At 38.4% G+C, this 19,277-nt stretch overlaps 2 protein-coding genes across 6 annotated transcripts in view; one reads left to right on the forward strand and one right to left on the reverse strand.

Annotated features, from left to right (window-relative positions):
- Nucleotides 1-16,554, reverse strand: part of XB5843935.L (provisional ortholog of potassium channel tetramerization domain containing 12 L homeolog) — a 102,453-nt gene extending 85,899 nt beyond the window's left edge. For both annotated transcript variants that reach the window (XM_041572566.1, XM_041572567.1), the window contains exons 1-3: nucleotides 16,470-16,554; nucleotides 8,304-8,463; nucleotides 7,195-7,253 (exon numbers count right to left, since the gene is read on the reverse strand). In XM_041572566.1, coding sequence (XP_041428500.1) covers nucleotides 7,195-7,223 — 29 coding nt within the window. In that variant the 5' untranslated portion in view covers nucleotides 7,224-7,253; nucleotides 8,304-8,463; nucleotides 16,470-16,554. The remainder of the gene's footprint in view (nucleotides 1-7,194; nucleotides 7,254-8,303; nucleotides 8,464-16,469) is intronic.
- dgkk.L (diacylglycerol kinase kappa L homeolog) overlaps nucleotides 16,378-19,277 on the forward strand; it is a 100,102-nt gene continuing 97,202 nt past the window's right edge. For 2 of the 4 annotated variants that reach the window (XM_018229613.2, XM_018229617.2), the window contains exon 1: nucleotides 16,378-16,755. The gene's annotated coding sequence lies outside the window, so the exon portion shown is untranslated. Of the gene's footprint in view, nucleotides 16,756-17,822; nucleotides 17,905-19,277 lie in introns of all 4 variants that reach the window. The other 2 variants (XM_041572565.1, XM_018229614.2) reach the window with 2 other exon arrangements.

Raw genomic sequence — 19,277 nt, forward strand, 5'->3', positions numbered from 1 at the left:
AGCACTGTTTTTTAAATAGTAGCACTTTATGCACTATGTCGTTGCAACATTTTTTATAGTATATTTAATATATTTATCATTATATATCTTAACACAAGTTGGTCATTTTAGAAGATTTTATTGCTATATAGCCATACAAAGGGTTAAAATAATTTATGCACATGATGTCACGAGCACCTCCTTGCCTTGTGGGTGGAGGTTATTTAAACAAGATTTTTGTATGTATTATTCACCTTGATAAAGGTCCCGATGGGGACCGAAACGTCGGTTTTGCATACTATGTAACAATACAATATTTTCATCACTGGAAGACCCTTGGTGCTGGTTTTTGTTCATCTATCTATATATATATATATATATATATATATATATATATATATATATATATATATATATATATATATATATATATATATATATATATATATATATATATATATTACACAAAAGCCATAACTATCTTGTAAATGATATCCTTATAAATGGAGACTACTGATGTCATCAGTTATAAACGTTGAGTAGTGATATAATTCTTGTCACATGACTCACTAAAACGCGTGTATTATATTAAATAAAGTACCGCTTGTTGGAAAATATGAGGATATTAGAAGTCACTTTGGAGTGCCATGACCTGTATAAAAGCTTATATGGTCATGGAACTCCTCTGTAACTTATTATATCCTTATATTTTACGATAGGGGGTACTTTATTCACTATATATATCTATATATATATATATATGTATAAAAATGTATAGGTGATTTGCTACTCCTTTAGCCATTATTACCCAGATATCCAAGTATGTTCTATGCAGAAAATAGATAACAAGCATACAAACTGTAGACATGCCTGTAAGATCACGGCAGAAATACATTGTATGCACATTAACCCCAGACATGCCTGAAAAATCAATGCAGAATACGGACGGATGGAAGCATTACCTCACCCAGCTGAGAATATGCTAACTAAACACACATGTTAATTATAGATATAGAAATATAGATTTGTTTTCACAGAATGGTTTAGGTTCATAGAAACAGCAAAATTGGTTAAAGGGGTTGTTCTCCTTCAAACAACTAGTTGTTTTCTGATAGATCACCAGATATAACAACTTTTCCAATTACTTTCTATTTTCTGTGTCACCGTTTTTCTAATATTAAAGCGTAAAGTGTCTTTTTTCACCTTCTAAAAGAGATCCTGGGGGTGGGGGTCGCTAACTCCATAAACTGTTCTAAATTGATACATTTAATTTATACATTTCTTAGCTTTGACCCTGCTAAGTTGAATCTCTGGGTTTCATTACAGGCAGCTGTTAGAATTGATACAATAGTTGCTAATACTCCAGAGATGCTGTTGAGAAATGTATCAACTAAATATTGCAAAATTGTAACAGTTTAGAGTCTGCACCTGAATTACTGAGCTGCCAGACTCAAAACACCAGACAGGAACATTCAACTTAAACTTTAATTTTGGAAAAACAGTAAAAAACAAATAATGGAATGTAATTGAAAAAAGTCTTTATTTCTAGGGAACAATCTGAAAACAACTAAAATGAAAAAGGTGTTTGGAAGGTGAACAGCCCACAGGTCAAGCAAACAAAAACTACATAACAGCTATAAAAGACACAAAGGTGAAAATACATCACATTACTGACAAAATTATAGATACATTCGAACAATACTATGCCAAGCTCTATCAATTGGAAGACCCGCACAAACACTCAAATCATATAGTCACAAACCTAAAACAAGACTACTTGATCAAATCTAAAACTACAAAACTGAGACAGCAAGATATTTCAGCCCTAGACAAGGAAATAACAATAGAAGAAGTCAAACAGGCTTTAAAGAACACCCCCCACTGGCAAAAGCCCAGGACTGGGTGGCTATCCCATAATTTATTATAAAACATATCAGGAGGTCCTGCTGCCACACTTTACAAAAGCATTAGATGACATTAGAAACAAGAAACAGTTTAGCCCAACGTCCCTAGAAGCGCATATTGCATTGATACAGAAACCTGGTAAGAACATCTTAGACCCTGGCAATTACCGCCCCATCTCTCTAATTAATAGCGATGTGAAGCTCCTTGCCAAGATAATAGCAACTAGGCTGCAAAACTGTATTCCTTACCTTATAGATCCAGAACAGGTAGGATTTGTACCTGGCAGAGAGGCGCATGAGAACACAACATGACTACTAAACCTTCTCTACATGCATGGAAGACATTTGATAAAGTCAACTGGTTCTATATGAAGTAATACAGTACAGAAATAACATGGATACAATCACTATATACCAATCCCATAGCTCGACTAAAGGTCACCAGTACCCTCTCACACCCAATACGCATTGAAAATGGCACAAGACAGGGCTCCCACTATCTTCTTTTCTTTTCTTTTCATTTTAACACTTGAACCCCTTTTAAATACAATTAGGCAAACCCCAAACTTACATGGCCTTAATGTGGCTGGCCAACAACACAAAATCCTAGAATATGTGGACGATTTATTATCCCAACTGAATCTGTCCCACATCTCAACAAAACACTCGAGGAATTTGGGGGACTAAGCAATCTAAAAATCAACCATAATGAATCCATAGCACTAAATATCTCACTGTCACAAGATGTTATAATGCTTCTGTGACCTCACTATCTTTCAGGCAATACCTATGCCAATACTGATTTCATACTTTAATAGTATACGGGCTATACTTACAAAATTCATATGGCTAGGGGAAAAAAACTAGGATAACTTGGAAAATCTTAAACAGGCCACACCAAATGGTGGCACGAGACTTCTGAGCATCGAACATTACCATCTTGCAGCAATGCTTAACTGCATAATAGACTGGTCTCACCACATGGCCAACAAATTATGGGTAGAACTAGAACAGCAGACCTCCATCACCCACTTAATACACCTACAGTGGATTGACAAACTACATGGGAGAATATTCCATAAAGACCACCCATTGGTATCGTATACACTCAAGGTATGGGACAAACTTAAGACTCCATATTCCTTAACGAAACATCCTTCACGTTAATACCCTTGCTGAATAACCCAGCATTCCCAGTGAGCCTAGACCCAGGATATTTCCAGAATTGGCTAATACAAGGAAACTCCTACACCTAATAGAAAAGGGGGAGTTTATTACTAAACAAAGATTCCAAAGCATAAAACCCATTACTCCGACAGACCACCTAAAATCCTCAAGAATCACACATTATTACTGAGCACTAGGAGGCTCAGCTACCCTAACCCGGCCCCTAACAATATTCGAAAAATATTGTGCACTTAATGACTCGCCAAGACGGACAGTTTGCAGGTTGAGCTCTTCTTCTGCATCTCAGCACTGTGCCTGAGCCAACATCATGATTTCTACATGCATAAACCATCTCTCATAGCACTGTGCTGCCTTAATGTGGCAGATAACATTTATTCTTATAACAAACATGTCAAAATGGCCCCCACTGGCTACCCAGACCACCAAATAGAGGAGTGCATTAATAAGATCAGCTATATATTTGCAATGAATCAGCACTTTTTACATCTGCTGCTGCCAGGAGTTTATCCAAATTCCTTTCCAGAGAAGTGGCTTCACCATCCATGGACTCAGCAGGTTTCCAGCCCTCAGAGATGGCAGAAAGATCCAGTCATTCTCAGGATATGGAATGGGCCAGTTACAGTATGTGCTACACAACACATTCTGGCCTTATGATCCATACAGGTGTCTATGTGCACCCCTACATGCCCACACCTCCATACTGGCACCCATACATGCATACATGCATACAAAGCCATATATTCACACATTTTCATACTGGTAGACACACATAGATGCTAATAACACTTCTTTCTTTCAGAACATATTTCCCTACAGACAAAACTATATGATTGGAGGACATGTATAGAGAATGCAAACAGTGAGGCCATATCTGAACTTCAACTCCCATCTGTTGGTTCAGGTATACATATGTAATTTGTTAGATATGACCTTTCTCTCAACAACACTTAACATGTGCAACAAACCTCTTTAGTACAAATATACTTGGTTCATTTTGCCTACAGCTACAGGTGGACTGATAACTTTAAACATAAATACGGTCAATAGCATATCTACATGTTTCTAATGTTTTTATCAGTGTCAGACTGGCCCAAGGGGATACTTGGGGGTACTCCAGACTGGCCCAAGGGGATACTTGGGGATACTCCCAGTTGGCCCAGGTGTCAGTGGGCCCTAATGCTGCTAAACTTTTGGCCTATTTCATGGCCATTCCCTATTTCTATGAGAACAAAGTGGCTAAATAGGTGGAATAATAGATTATAGTATGTAAAGAAAAGAGACTAGAACAAAAGAGGTTGATTGAGGAGAGGAAGAAAATAGTACTGAGGGTGGGCCCCTGGTCTAAAAACTTTTGGTGAGCCCCTGGTCTAAGTCCGACACTGTTTTTTATTATGTTTATAATGATTCAATTTTACACTTCTAACTAGCCAGTCATTTCAGAAATCAGGGGTTGGTTGATATATATTTTCCATAGTAGTTCTGTTGAGAAATTCTTCTGGTACAAGAGGAAGCAGAGTTTAGCACAAAAGCCCAACAGTTGCAGATTGGCAATTGATAAGTATATAGCAGTGTAACAGTTATTGGTCTTTACCTTTAAGGGACAGACTGGGTAACGAAGGATTCTTTACTGCAGGAGTGCCCATACTTCACTAATGTGAAGTCTACTTTTAGTGATGTTGTCCCATTATGATCTACATCCATTAAAGCATTGTTAGCATTCTGTTCCATGGAAATATTACTGGAATATCAATTTATGAGAAAATGTATATTGTTATATTTAAACATCTATTTCTTAACTAACATTAACTTAAAAAATATCTGAATAAAAAGCATGAAACAGGAGAGTGATTTAGACAAGCTGTTTGTTGAGTCTTGAGATCTACTGATCACCAGCTAAAGATCTACTGGTAGATCCCAATCTACCTTTTGTACACCCTGCTTTACAGTAAAAGTAGCATCCATGGCTTGCCAAGTAACAATGACATTTGGAAAGTCAAGGCACACATAGAAAAGTGCAAGAATTAATGTTGAGTGAGATAGACCAGGTGCAGGGGCAAATTTGGGCACTAGTTTCCTAGAAGAATATAAATAAATTGGGAAATACAGAAGACTGATTAAGACAAATGGATCAGTTATAAGGAAAGTCAGTAAGAACTTGGGTTTCTCTCTTTGAATGAGATGCTCTTACATGATGGGATGGAGACAAGCAGAATCGGATATGATAATAGTTCATACAGAAAAATCTCTCAATCTCTTTATTATTATTCAAAGAAATCAAAGAGGGTGCGTGTGAAAAAATTGAACTTCCTGCCAGTGAAATTGTGAGAGTGGCTCAGCTAATACATTCTAAGAAGGCTAAAGAATAAGCTAACTATCCTAAATTGTGGGTGTTTACTACAGTGAAGTTGTTGGGAGTTGTGCCTTAGTGTAATTGCTGCTGTGGGGGCTCTTATGCCAATGCAATACACAAATGGTTTGTGTTTTGGGTTGTGTTTTAGAGTAAAGATGCTGCGATTTGTGCTTGAAAGTGAAAGTAATGCTAGGAGTGCTGAGTAGAGGAACAGAGTTGGGGTGAAAGCAAATAATAAAGTTTATTCTGAGATGTGCATAAGAGTAAAATTGATGCAATTTGTGCTCAAGAATAAAGGGGCTAGCTGGTTACTCATGTGGGGTTTGTTAATTTAATTGGAAGGAAATTAGTAGAAGTAATCTGGTTCCTGCAGTTTTTCAGAACAGTCAATATTTTGTTTAACCCATACCTGATATTTTGTCATGACTGGTAGATTCTAATAACCCCCCCCCCCCCCAGGCCTGGAACTAAGGGTAGGCAGAAAAGTCTAGAGTGGAGGTTATGAACCTTCCTGTTTGCCATCTTGCTTGGGTGGGAGGCTGGGGCGTTTGTGCTTGAATGTGGGTGGATGCAAGCCTAGGTGTTGAGCTGGGTGGCAGTTGGGGTGATCAGAGCCCTCTACTTTAGTCCCAGCACTGTACCCGCTTAAAAATTAACAAAGCTTTTAGATGTCACCAAGGGGTTCTGTGACCCTAAAAACTTACAAGGCCATGTTTTTCTATGGTTACAGAACTGTTTGGTAATTTATCATTTGAATGAACAAAACCAATTATTTTCAGATAGGGTCACATCCTGAACCAGATCGGAACTCCAATTGGCATGTGAAAAAATTAGAAATCCCTGAAAAAAAATCAGTACATTTGTATTTGTTTCAACAAGGCACTTGGATGTGTCCGAATACAAATCTTGCAGAAAAAGTCTTTGATTGAACTATATATATGCATTTAGTGCATCCCAATCCCTAAGATGGGGGTACATTATCCTCTATATATTCTCCTGTGTCAAAGACAAAATATCAAAGGGCAACAAAAAACTCCTAAAATGGGATATAAAGTATTCCCCCAGAGTACAGGGTAACCAACAGAATGCCTTACAATGCCACTTATATAGACCAATAATTAATAAATGCCACATTTGATAGGTGAAGATCTAATCTTCTTAAAAATTGCAAGGTCTGCAACAATGCTCTCTACTCAGGTCACAGGAGCAAATCAGAACAGAGTTCACCTGGGACCTAAGAAGTGTTATGTTACTTTTAGGATCTCCAATTGGCAGTTGCTACAGTCAGTAGAGAGAGGGCCACTTATACTAATGGTTTCAAAAGGACAGGAATTTCACTCAGCAGAGTCAATCAATCTAGGATGAAAAGTAGCTTCTTTACATCCCCCCATAGTAAAGAAAACCTTAACACTAGTGGGCTTAAATGCCATTCTTATTGCCTTATATCTGTAAGAAACAGGAAAACAAATATAGGATGGCAGAGAGACAGCTAACTACCATATGTCGTCACTTTAACAAGCACAATTAAGAAAAACATGTTTGTGTTCAGTGCTCCTTTAAATGTTAATCATGGACTGTGCTACTTAATCCTAAAATAGGGAGAGTGTGCAATTGCTACTTTTACAAAGATTATGGGGTTAAGTTGTCAAATATAGACATGATACATGATTTAGCACAGCTGTCACTGTCCAGATTCATATGACAAATTTGCTGGTTCCATTTTTAATATAAAACAATATATGCTGGTATGGAGATGGATGTGACTGTAGGTACCTTTCCAAAATGTTTTGTACAAGATGCATTACAGATAGTGTCCTCCTGATAATATGAACCTAGGAGAAAAAGAGAGAAAGGTGAATTAGGCAAATTGTCTTAGAACAAACTCAAATTTAAACTTAAGGTGAACTACCCCTTTAAGTTTATGATGGTAGTAACTTCATGAACATGGAGGATCGTGTTTTGCCGGTAAACACATAATCGTAGATCAAAGAAGAACCTGGAAAAGTAAATTGTATGGCAGCAGTCCTGGACAGTGGCAAGGGGTGGTTCGCCTTTAAGGTAACTTGTAGTATGATATAGAATTTTCCAATTCTAATCAACTTTTCAATTGGTCTTCATTATTTATTTTTTATAACTTTATAGTTATTTGCCTTTTTCTTCTGACTCTTTACAGCTTTCAAATGGGCATCGCTGATCCCATCTAAAAAGCAAATACTCTGTAAGGCTACAAATGTATTGTTATTGCTACTTTTTATTACTAGTCTTTCCTTTCAGGCCTCTCCTATTCATATTCCAGTCTCTTATTCAAATCAATGCATGGTTTTTAGGGGAATTTGGACCCTAGCAACCAGATTATTGAAACTGCAAACTGGAGGGCTGCTGAATAAAAAGCTAAATAACTCAAAAACCACAAATAATAAAAAATCAAAACCAATTGCAAATTGTCTGAGAATATTACTCTCTATGTCATAATAAAAGTAATTTAAAGGTGAACAACCCCTTTAAGATGCACGGCAGGTTAGCGGTGAAACACTGTTTCATAAATAATCTTTATTTATAGATTATCATTTTTAAGATATATAATGTTTTATCAGCAACTCCCTCAAACTAACAATTCCGTATGGAGTAGTTTGCTGGTGGTTTTGACAATCCTATTTCTGCCCTCTGTCACGCAGTCCTGGGCATTTACATTATCACTTGAACTATCCTGATTTCTCCCTGCGGATCAGAAACTTCAAGCTTAGCTCTAATGATGGGAATAAGCAGCCTGAGCACTTCAGCCGATGAAATTGCTCAACAATCAAGTACAAATCAGTCAGAGTGACTGTATGCTCACAGTATTTGTAATAGCAGTGCAAGTACTCTGAAGATTGAATGCACACCTTTTCATAGTTTTAATATTAATTCATTCATTTGGGGATATTAAACTTGTGTCCCATCTCCAGGTATAAACTCGAACTCCCAGCATAATCTGAGTATATCGGGGATGCGGCAGACAACAGGTGGAATTCTTCAAGCATGTTATCTTCCCCAAACCGAAACCTAAAGCCAAACAAAACAAGAGGACCATATGAATAGAACATAGTATATGAACAGAAATCAGTACATAATGCATCAGAATTGATTTATAATCAGCCCTGCAGCAAAAGCATATAAGACCGATTTAACCTTATTTTTTACTAATGTTTTGATGATTTCTGACAATCGCCTAAGTTGAGCAGCAATTCAAGAGCACACTGAGCATGTGCAGTATCACTGACACTCAAAAGATGGCTTAACAAGATCACAAGATGGGGAGCTGCTGTGAACAACTTTAAAGGCCTGGATCATTACTGTTATACAGCTACTCAACCACTGGGCTGCTACAATTAGTTTAGTATATACAAGATTTCTAGCCATATATTAGGCTTAAGCCATCCTTTAACTGTAAAGTGGTTGATGTCCTTTAAAGTAAAACTGACATGTTCCTATTAAAATCATAAGAGCGTTTTAGTATCAAGTAAATGCTGTACCCAGAATAGTTCCCTGTAAAGCCAAACCCAGCCCCGCAAACCTGTGTGCAGCAAACCGGCTGCCGCTACTAACAGATCTTCCGCGTTGCTCCAGTGATGATGGGCTGGGGGCGGACCGATCCTTCCATAGAATGAATTCCTGTTTTCATTTGTAATCAGCCTATGGAAGGATTGCGCTGCCCCCAGCCCAGTGTCACTGAAACAGTAGATCATTTAGCAGTATTGGAGGGTCGGGTGAATGCAGGTTTGCGTGGGCTGGGGGCGGCTTTGCGGGGAGCTATTCCGGTGCAGCATTTACTTGATACTGACACATTCCTATAATTTTTGTAGGAATGTGTCATATCGCTTTAAAGTCCAGAGAAACAAAGAAGCAGCCCGGCTTTAATTTTCTTAAAGGGGTTGTTCACCTTTAAAGTCAGGAAACACGATCAGATTCGGGGAGATCAGTCGCCCGGCGACAAATCTCCTCTTCTTCGGGGCGACTAATCTCCCCAAACTGCCTACTGCTGGCTAGAATGTAAATCGCCGTCGGGATGGCACTCAAAGCGATTTGTTTTCCGAAGTCGCCCAAAGTTGCCTAGCGAGGAAAACAAACGCCAAGTGCCATCCTGCCGGCGATTTACATTCTAGCCGGCGGGAGGCTGTTCCGGAAAATTAGTCGCCCCAAAGAAAAGGAGATTTGTCTAATCTCTCCGAATCTGAGCGTGTAGTATGATGTAGAGAGTGAAATTCTGAGACAATTTGCATTTGGTTTTAATTTTTTTTTTTATTATCTGTGGATTTTGAGTTATTAAGCTTGTTATTCAGCAGCTCTCTAGTTTCCAATATCAGAAATCTGGTTGCTAGGGTGAAAATTACACTAGTAGTGGTGCATTGATTTGAATAAGAGACTAGAATATGAATAGGAGAGTGTGTGGATAGAAAGATGAGTAATAAAAAAAATAGCAATAACAGTAATATGTTAGCCTTACAGAGCATTTGTGGGACCAGTGACCCCCTTTGAACGCTAGAAAAAGTCAGAAAAAGAAGGCAAATAATTAAAAAACTATAAAAAAAAAAGGAAAAAAAATGAAGGCTGAAAAGTTGCTCAGAATTAGCCATTCTATTATATACTAAAATAAAATTTAACTTAAGGATGAAGCACCCTTTTGACATTCCAAATGACCCCTGCCATACCTATAGAACTTTACCTTGTTTTAAATGACATGTGCTGTTTTCCTGTTGTGGGTGGTCAGACCATACGGCTAATACCAAACAGGCATTTTTACTTTAAACACAGATGATGTTTCTTAGCAGAGCTAAGAGTTTCTTATAGCAGCTACTGGCACTGTAGTTACAATCTTCCGTGAGGCTTCCCATACATTCAGTAGCTGAGGTTAAAAATCAAAGACAAAAGGAAGCGCCGTATGCATCATATAAAGCAGCAGTGCTCACTAAGTCAATCGCATTGTGGCAGCCAGAACTCCTGATCAAATCAGTCTCTTTGTTAAGCTCTGATGAAGTAACCATTTAACCTCAAAACCTGTTAGATGCTGGCTCCCCACTTCTTTTTTCAAGACTTGACAGAAAAAGAAAGGGATTTTTAAGAAGGATTCTTGTAGTGTGATACTTTTGGTTTTGACGTACAGTTTGGCAAGGGACCCTACCGAGAGGCTACTGGAGGAGTGGAATTAAAAGCAAGACTGAGGTACGGTTCTTTCATTTGTGTTTCACTTTCACATCAAGATTGATGGGAAAATACTAAAAGAAGCTCAAGCTCAGGCAAACTCAACATAATCATTTTATGTTTTATACAGGGAGTTCTCAAGTTATATACACCCAACTTACATACAACTCATACTTACAGACGGGCTATTACAGTAACATACTATGGTTTTCTTGACTTTTATTAGCATTTAGCTTTAATAAACCACCTGCCCCAATCCACTCTGGTGTGTGTTGTCTACTGTGGCGGACAGTAAGTTAAAAATACATTTTTAACAGAAAGGTAAAAATAAATACTATGTTAAGGCAGACAGCTGTCCAAGTTGCATTTAGAAGTAAATGTATATGTTTCAACTGACATACAAATTCAACTTAAAAACAAACCTGCAGTCTCTATCTCGTACGTAACCCAGGGACTGCCTGTACTACAAAGGGATCCTATTGGCTTACACAAGCTTAGAAGCATTTACTAATATGGAGAAAATTTGCCCTGGTAGAAATTAGATCATATTAGTCTAGTACAGTTATATTGTTATTATTTACTTGTGTACCTAGAGCAAAACAACCTGTATGTTTTTCATACTGCAAACCCTTCTATTCAGCGATATACTACTCTTGTAGTTTCTTGCAAGTATTGGGGCACGGCTGAATTTTTTTTACTATCCCTTTACTAGACAGGGATGTACTTACCAAATAGGCACCTAAGGGTCCATGCCTAAGATTGCAGCTTTGAGGGGTGGCCATCAGTTGCATTTATAGAAAGAATCACATTTCCACACACACAAAAAAACACCCCCAAGAATCTGGCATTGGAGCCGAGGCTTGTACATCTTTTTGTATTGTCAAATAAATGGGTAATGCACCATTTTAAATGCAACTTGTGTCTGCACCTCCTATTTTACTGCCTATGAAGCTGGGGGGGGGGGCATAAGTACAAACTGTCCCAGATCTGTGCTGACTGCAGGTAGATAGGAGGTGGGCTGAGGTTGGGTGCCTAGACCAGACCTAAGTACAGCCCTGCATAGGGTTACCGCATCGCCCCTTAAACTTTTAACTCTCAAGATACATCCGATTCAAATTATTTGCTGCTATTTAGCATTAATCCTTTAATATAAGCACTGCAGACTGCACTGATTTCTGTGCAGCCATGTAGTATGCATCTAAATGTATGAAAGGGTGAGATACAAGTCTGCACCAGTGTTAGTGAATAAGGAACTTTAGAACAGCATACAGAATGCAGGCATGAATTATAGTAATTCTGGTGCAAAGTGATAACTCAATGGGGGGAATTCACAAAAGTGTTGGTTTAGTAGAATTTTTTTAAAGTGTTGGTCACCAAATTGCAAAAATTTTGTAAACATGATAAATTCACAGAAGGTATCTTATAGTTTTATGGATTTGTCATAATGAAGCCAAATTTTAAAAAGTGTTGTATACATGGTAAAAAACTGCCATTATTTTACTGTGAAAATGTCATCTGACGTAAGCCAAATGAACCTATCAACACTTTAAATATAAGGTATGAGAATCAAAGGCAAGGAGCGGAGTACCTGCTAATTAGTGTTTATTGTGCACACTATCAACACTTTAATTAGGATGGAGACATTTTGGCATAAAAATATCTTTAAATAAATATGTTGTGGTTGACTAACTCACAAAATGATTGTATGTATGACAGGCAGAACAATTATAAAAAATTGGTCTGTGTATAAGTTGCAACATTTTCCTTTATTGACATTTTTTATGAATTCCCCCCAATTTGTTTCTGAAAAGAAAGTCCTATGATTTCCACCTTCTACATCAGGCATTTTTCAAGACAACTTGTAAAGATGTTTTTTCCCCCCAAAAATTATCTGCTAATGATTTTTAAATGAAGTCAGCTGTATCAGATTTTACTTAAGGAATACGATTCACATTCAATGACAAACTAATTATACCATTAACAATAACTTTTACTACTGATTTGTTGAAAACATCAAAAAAATGCCAAAACATTGGTAAAGCATTTACCCTCTCTCTTACATAATGTAAATAAGTTAGAAATGTGTACAATTAAATAACAAAGTCATTAGCTGCACACCTGTTTCACATTATTATGGCAACAAAATAAATTGCAATTATTTTTCAATAATTAATTAGTAATGTTGTACAACTTCTTGCCTAAATGAAAAAAGAAAATGTGATGTAAACTTTGGGTATCTGAATTTAACTCTCTTGGCTATAGCACCCAGGGAGATTTGCAGTGTTTAGTCCAGCAAAATTCTGGAAAAATTGCCCCATGTGCTGTTGGCCTAAGGTATAATTGTTTAAATTATGTCCATTTCTGTTCATTTATTTAAGATATTCCAGGGCAATAACATCTATATTAAAGGAAATATAATAAATTGAGGATAGCTTATAAAAATAACATGAATTGTGACATCACTAGTAGTTTATTATATTATTCCACAACCAGAATTCCATTGCCTGGCACAGCCATGTTTATTTAGAGAAGGTTTCAGGGACACAAATTCACAGTGAAATCTGAAATATTTACTTTCATTGACTGTTCTAACAACTGCATTCCACTGATCAAATCTAACTGCTGAATGGTTTTTAAATGAAGACAAACCGTGGGCCTCTAATGGCTTTATACTGGATGATGCTATTTCTGTCCCTGTTAACCTTGTAATTTCTTGAAGGTTGTCTGGCTTTCTTTATCAATGATTTCCACTGATTGACCAACCTATATCTTTTTTTTTAATGATGTGCCTGCTCTGCTAGGCAATTCCTGTTAATTAGAAAAGAAATGTAGACCCTGCTTTTGGAATTCTGTACGTTCCTTACTAATGATTTGGAATATAAGATGCTGATAAGGAAGGGTTAAAAGGCAATTGAAGCCAGTGAAAAAATGTTACTAGTCATGTGCTGTACACACTCCCCATGGCGGGTTGGCAGGCTGGTGGGTTTAGCTCAAAATTGGGCTAGTTTTAAAATGTAGTGGCGGGTTTTAAAAGTCGCCAACATATGGACTTGGGCTAGTTTTGAAAGTTGCCACTGGTTTGTACTTTTAAAACCTGCCCTTATTTTTTATGCAGAGACTAGAGAGAAAGACTGCTGCTGTGCTGCCCCACTGTACGCCCCCCCCCCCGCGTGCGCGCTCGGCTTCTGCTGGCTTGACTAGAAGACTGTGGAATAGAACAGGAGATCGCAGGACATAGATGCCTGAATTTTGGCTCTGTGTAGGCTAGTGGAGTCTGGTAATAAACTTGAACTAGCACCTTTCTCTTCCCTGACCTGCACGGCTACACTGACTGCTCCCGCTGCCTCTCATGGCACAAAACTCTTTGTAGAACTATCTCTTTAGTACGTGCTTGGGAAGTAGCGCTCTGCATTGTGCTAGGCTGCTCTTCATGGCAGGTTGGGGTTGTGGTATTAGTAAATAAGTGCACAAATTCTGTTAATGTGACAGGGGGAAATATAGCAGCCTTTAGAGTCCTGTGCTGAACCAATTTGTTAAACCCCAACCCAACATGCGACCCGCACCCGCATAATTACCCGCTTGGACCTGCTACCCGACCCGCCAAGTACCTTATCCACAATCCGATCCGTGACCCGCTGACCATCAAGAAGCAGGAAGAGCTGTCATTGTAAACTGGAAGTGACTTCATTACAAGTAGGCGTGATCAGAAACAAAGGAGTAAATCCTTCTATTGAGTAGATCCGCGACCCGCAAACCCGTCTATACCCGCTCCCGAAACTTCTACCTGCAACCTCAAGGGTACCGCAGGTTTTAGCGGGTAACCCTCGGGTACCCGACCTGCTGCAGGACTCTAGCAGCCTTCTCTTTATTCTGTCGCATTATTCTTACCAGCAAGTGCAGTAAAATGTAAACAGTTTAGTCCACATTTTTATTGGTTTTCTGCTCTGAAACATTTCATGAAGTGGCATAACTAGGCGTAAAAACTATATGTTTTAAGGACCTCTGTAACTCCTGGCAGAAATGCATTTTATTATTTCTCTCTCCCCTCCTAGCAAATTCATGGCCAACTCCATCCATTGTTGTTTCCCTTATAGATATCAATATTAAATGTATTTTTAGCTTTAAACTAACCACATCTGTTATAAATATATTAATTTGACTGCTCTGTGCCACAATCAGGATTGCCAGGTTCATAGCCAAATTGGGCTATTTTTAAAACTAAGGTACGGATTTGGGCTAGTTTTGGAAGTTGCTTTGGCTTTGGACTTTTAAAACTGCCCAATTTTTTAATGCAAATTGAGGTGACATCACAGTTCGAGTGATGCCAACTGGACCCTTTTACTTGGGGTTAGGAGAAAAAGAAGATGGGGTGAAAGGCACAGGGGTTGAGTCTGGGGTAAAATAGGAGAGAAGTTTAAGGAAAGCAGAAGAGAAAAGAAAGGTAATTGCAGTGAGTAAAAAGGGATTAGAAAAGAAAAATTGAGGCAGATAAAGGGTCAAAAAGATGCAATCAAATGAGAACACGTAAAGCAAAAATATGAAAGAAAAAGGAGAAAGTATTTTAGGTTGTGGCCCATGGGCTGTGGTTTCTTTGTGGCATGGTGGGCTAAGTCCACTACTGCTTAGAACAGAACATTTTTTAAAGCATTTTTCTTTCACAGAGCATGGTGAATTAGTGCAATTATAGTTATACGGAAACCTGTCATCTGGAAACCTCCAAATAAAGTGAAGGTCATCTCCAGTTGATTCAATTTTAATCAAATAATTCAAAATTTTGAAAACATTCCCTTTTTTCTCTGAAATAACAATATAGTACCTTGGACTTGATCCCAGCTAAGAAATAATTAATTCTTTGGTGGACAAATCAATCCAGTTGGATTTTTAATGTTTCAATGATATTTTAGCAGACTTAAGGTATTGAGATCCAAATTATTGAAATACTGGAAACCCCTAGGTCGCGAGCATTCTGGATAACAGGTCCCATACATTTATACTGGTTATTTTGCCTATTCCAGACTATAAATATGGAGTAGCTTTTAAATAAGACATCCAAGCTGTTCAGATGACAGGCAATGGGTCTGCCCACATAGTACATTCTACATTGATTCTACATTATTCTAATCCTATAGTCACAGAACAGACTGACAGGATCAGATGCACTAGCCTAGAATTATTCATTATACATCACCACAAGAGGTTCTGGTTATATATTATCATTTCATTGCAGAGGGAAGAAAATTGGAGGAAAAAAAGAGAGGAGAAGGCAGGGGAGAAATATTATAGGAGATTTTAAAATGGAGGACAGATACTGTGAGGAGAGAAAGCAAATAAAGAGAATATAGGCAATGAAATGAGAACTTTAGGGGCAGGAAATACAAAGAACAAAATGGGGGAGCAGATAAAGAAATAATAGGGTCCCATAGTATAAATATGGATGAGTGAGCAGGCTCAAGTAAAAGTGAATGAAAGGGGGAAGTGCATGTGAAACAATTGAAAAGTTGGAATAAAAGTGCAGCTAGAAGACAAGTTGTGAATAGAGAGAACCAAGTTCTGGCTGAAGGTTCTTATGAGGGAATGGTCTGGGGAGTATTGGCAGAAGAAAGGTGGGTGACACATAGAAATCATGAAATAGGACATTTGTAAAAAGGAAGTTTGAACATACATGGCGTTGCACATAGAGGAAATATGGAGAAATATAAGACGGGGAGGCGCCAATGGCACAGAACGGTTATCAACATGTGCTCATCTCCAGAGAATTGCAACATTATAAGGTGCCGCACTGACTGCCATCCTACTCCTCCTCCTCATCATCATCATCAACTGTGTGGCTGCTAAGTGTTCCCCCGATGTACAGCTGCAGCAGCACTCACCCTACAGGCGCAGTCTGATCATCAGCCCATTGGCGGTAGAGGCAGCAGCGGGCAGCAGGGTGTCATTGTGACAGGCGAGGGGGGGAGGGAGCCGGTGACATCTCTAGAGTTGAGCAATGCAGAGAATCTGGCTACAGGCAGCAGGATGAGGAAGGAGGACGCAGTGTTGCTGTGGGTGAAGGCTGCTGATGGCTCCTGCATGGCTTAAGGGACATTCAGCTCAGCCCTGAGAAGAAGCCGCGCCAGCACTGCTCTCCCCTAGCGATGCGCCTATAAACGGTGGCAGGTAGGTACGAGCCGCTGAGTCACGGCGGGAGAGGGACAACGACAGCGGCCGAGAATGTATCAATGGAACATTAATGCGCATCGTCGCTGTATCGTCTGTCTGTCTGTGCTACTCACTGGTATCAGCCCACTTACATCTCTATTCTGCTCCTGTGCATGGACATGACTGAGCTCTGACACACGCGCCATTAAAAGAAGATGCACAAACACATTATATATATGTATACATACAAACAAGCCTATGCACATACACATTATATATATATATATATATATATATATATATATATATATATATACACACATACAAACAAGCCTATTCACATACACATTATGTATGTGTATACAAGCACATACACACTGTTACACACACACACACCTAATACATATGTCTGCCTAGTTACTATAGGCACACACACATTATATATTTTATTTTACATTTAGGATATAGTGTACATTACTGTAAAGGGAAAAATGCAAACACCATTTTTTTCACCTCAGATTATTAAGTATGGTCTTCCTTTTAATATATGAAAGTATAGCACAGACCATAGAATAAAAACACACACACACATATATATATATATATATATATTCCACTCGGTGCACACATATACTACATCTATACCTGGGAACCACAGCAACAAAAACAAACTGCTGCACTCTCAGAATTTGTTAATTTTTTAAATTTATTTAAAGAATACTCGGACTACTCAATACAAGTTGCGTAAAATCTCCTGACAAAGGTCCCTGTATAGGACTGAAAGTGAAAACTGAGTATTCTGCATGTATTTTCTGTTTAAATAATCTTTTTTGACATTTTTCAAATCCTGAGAGTGCATCCTAAGTGTATATATATATATATATATATATATATATATATATATATATATATAGAGATAGATATATATATATAGATAGATAGATGTATTGACAAAAGCTTATTTCACTCAGACTGAAACATTGACAGCAGTACTGACAGTAATATATATGTGCTTCTATACTGTATTTCTGTATTTGGCATTCATATGAAAGGCAGCTAATCCTCATACTTTAATGTCATGACAGATTCATATAAAGGGATTAGCAGCTGGAGATGCTTCAGCAGTTGCTGAACTACAGCTCACCCCACAAGGGATGTGTAAAGCAGGTTGGACATTTTTTTCTAATTATTACAGATATGGGATCCATTTCAGGCACGGCCGGGCCACGGTATTTTGACACCCTAGGCAAGGGCTTCAATCAGTGCCCCCCCCACCCGGCCCTCATTTCCATTTCCCACAACACCTATCATATTGCCCCTATTTGTACCTATGCCAGCAGCTATCATATTGCCGCCATTTGTGCCTGTGCCAACACCTATAATATTGCCCCCAATACCTGTGCCAATTGTAGTCAATCCTTCATATTGCCCCCAATCTGTACCTGTGCCAGCAGCAGCCAAAAAATCCATAATATTGCCCCCACATATGTACTTGTGCCAGCAGGACCCAAAAATCCATAATATTGCCCCAAACCCACAATCTGTATCTGTGCCAGCATAAGCCAAAACATCCATCATATTGTTACCTCCAATTTGTACCTGTGCCAGCGGCAGCCAAAAAAATCCATCATATTGCCCTAAACTTCTGTGTATCTGTGCCAGCAGCCACCATATTGCCCAATGTACCTGAGCCAGCAGCAGCCAATTCCTCATATTACCCCCAATCTATACCTTTGTCAGCAGCAGCCAAAAAAGTCCATAATATTGCCCCCAAATATGTACTTGTGCCAGCAGGAGCCAAAAATCCATAATATTGCCCCCAAATATGTACCTGTGCCAGCAGCAGCCAAAAATACATCATATTGCCCCATATCGTCTGTTTACCTGTGCAAGCAGCAGCCCAGATATTGCCCGCAAATCTGTACCTTTGCCAGCAGCTGCCAATAGGTAGATGGGAGTTTCCACAGTATGAATCACGGGCAAGAGAGGGTTGAAACAGGGTGTTTTAAATTGAAAAACTATTAAAGGCCAAGTCAAACATGGTTGTTAAAACAGAAAAAAATATCCCCTTAAAAGTGCGCCCCCCCATGATTGTGCCCTAGGCAGGCCCCTACTCTGCCTGCCCCTAGTTCCAGCCCTGATTTCAGGACAACCCGCTATCCAGAATGTTCCAAGGGAAGGCCATTTCTTGTAAACTCCATTTTAATAAAATAATTCTAATATTTAAAAATCTCTCAGTGGTAATAAAGCACTAGTTTGTACTCAATCACAGCTAAGATATAATTAATCCTTATTAGAGACAAAACAATCCTATTGGGTTTACTTCATGTTTAAATAATTTTTTTAGTAGACTTAAGATATGGAGATCCAAATTACCGAAAGATCCCTTATCCTGAAAACCCTAGCAGCCGAGCATTCTGGATAACAGGTCCCATACCTGTAATATGAAATGATGTATTCTTGTTTGGAAAACATTGACATTCATGAGGCATTCAACTAAAATGAAAAAAGAAAATATCATGCATAAAAGCCTTTGTTCA

The sequence above is a fragment of the Xenopus laevis genome, chromosome 8L (assembly GCF_017654675.1).
Source record: "Xenopus laevis strain J_2021 chromosome 8L, Xenopus_laevis_v10.1, whole genome shotgun sequence".
Lineage (NCBI taxonomy): Eukaryota > Metazoa > Chordata > Amphibia > Anura > Pipidae > Xenopus > Xenopus laevis.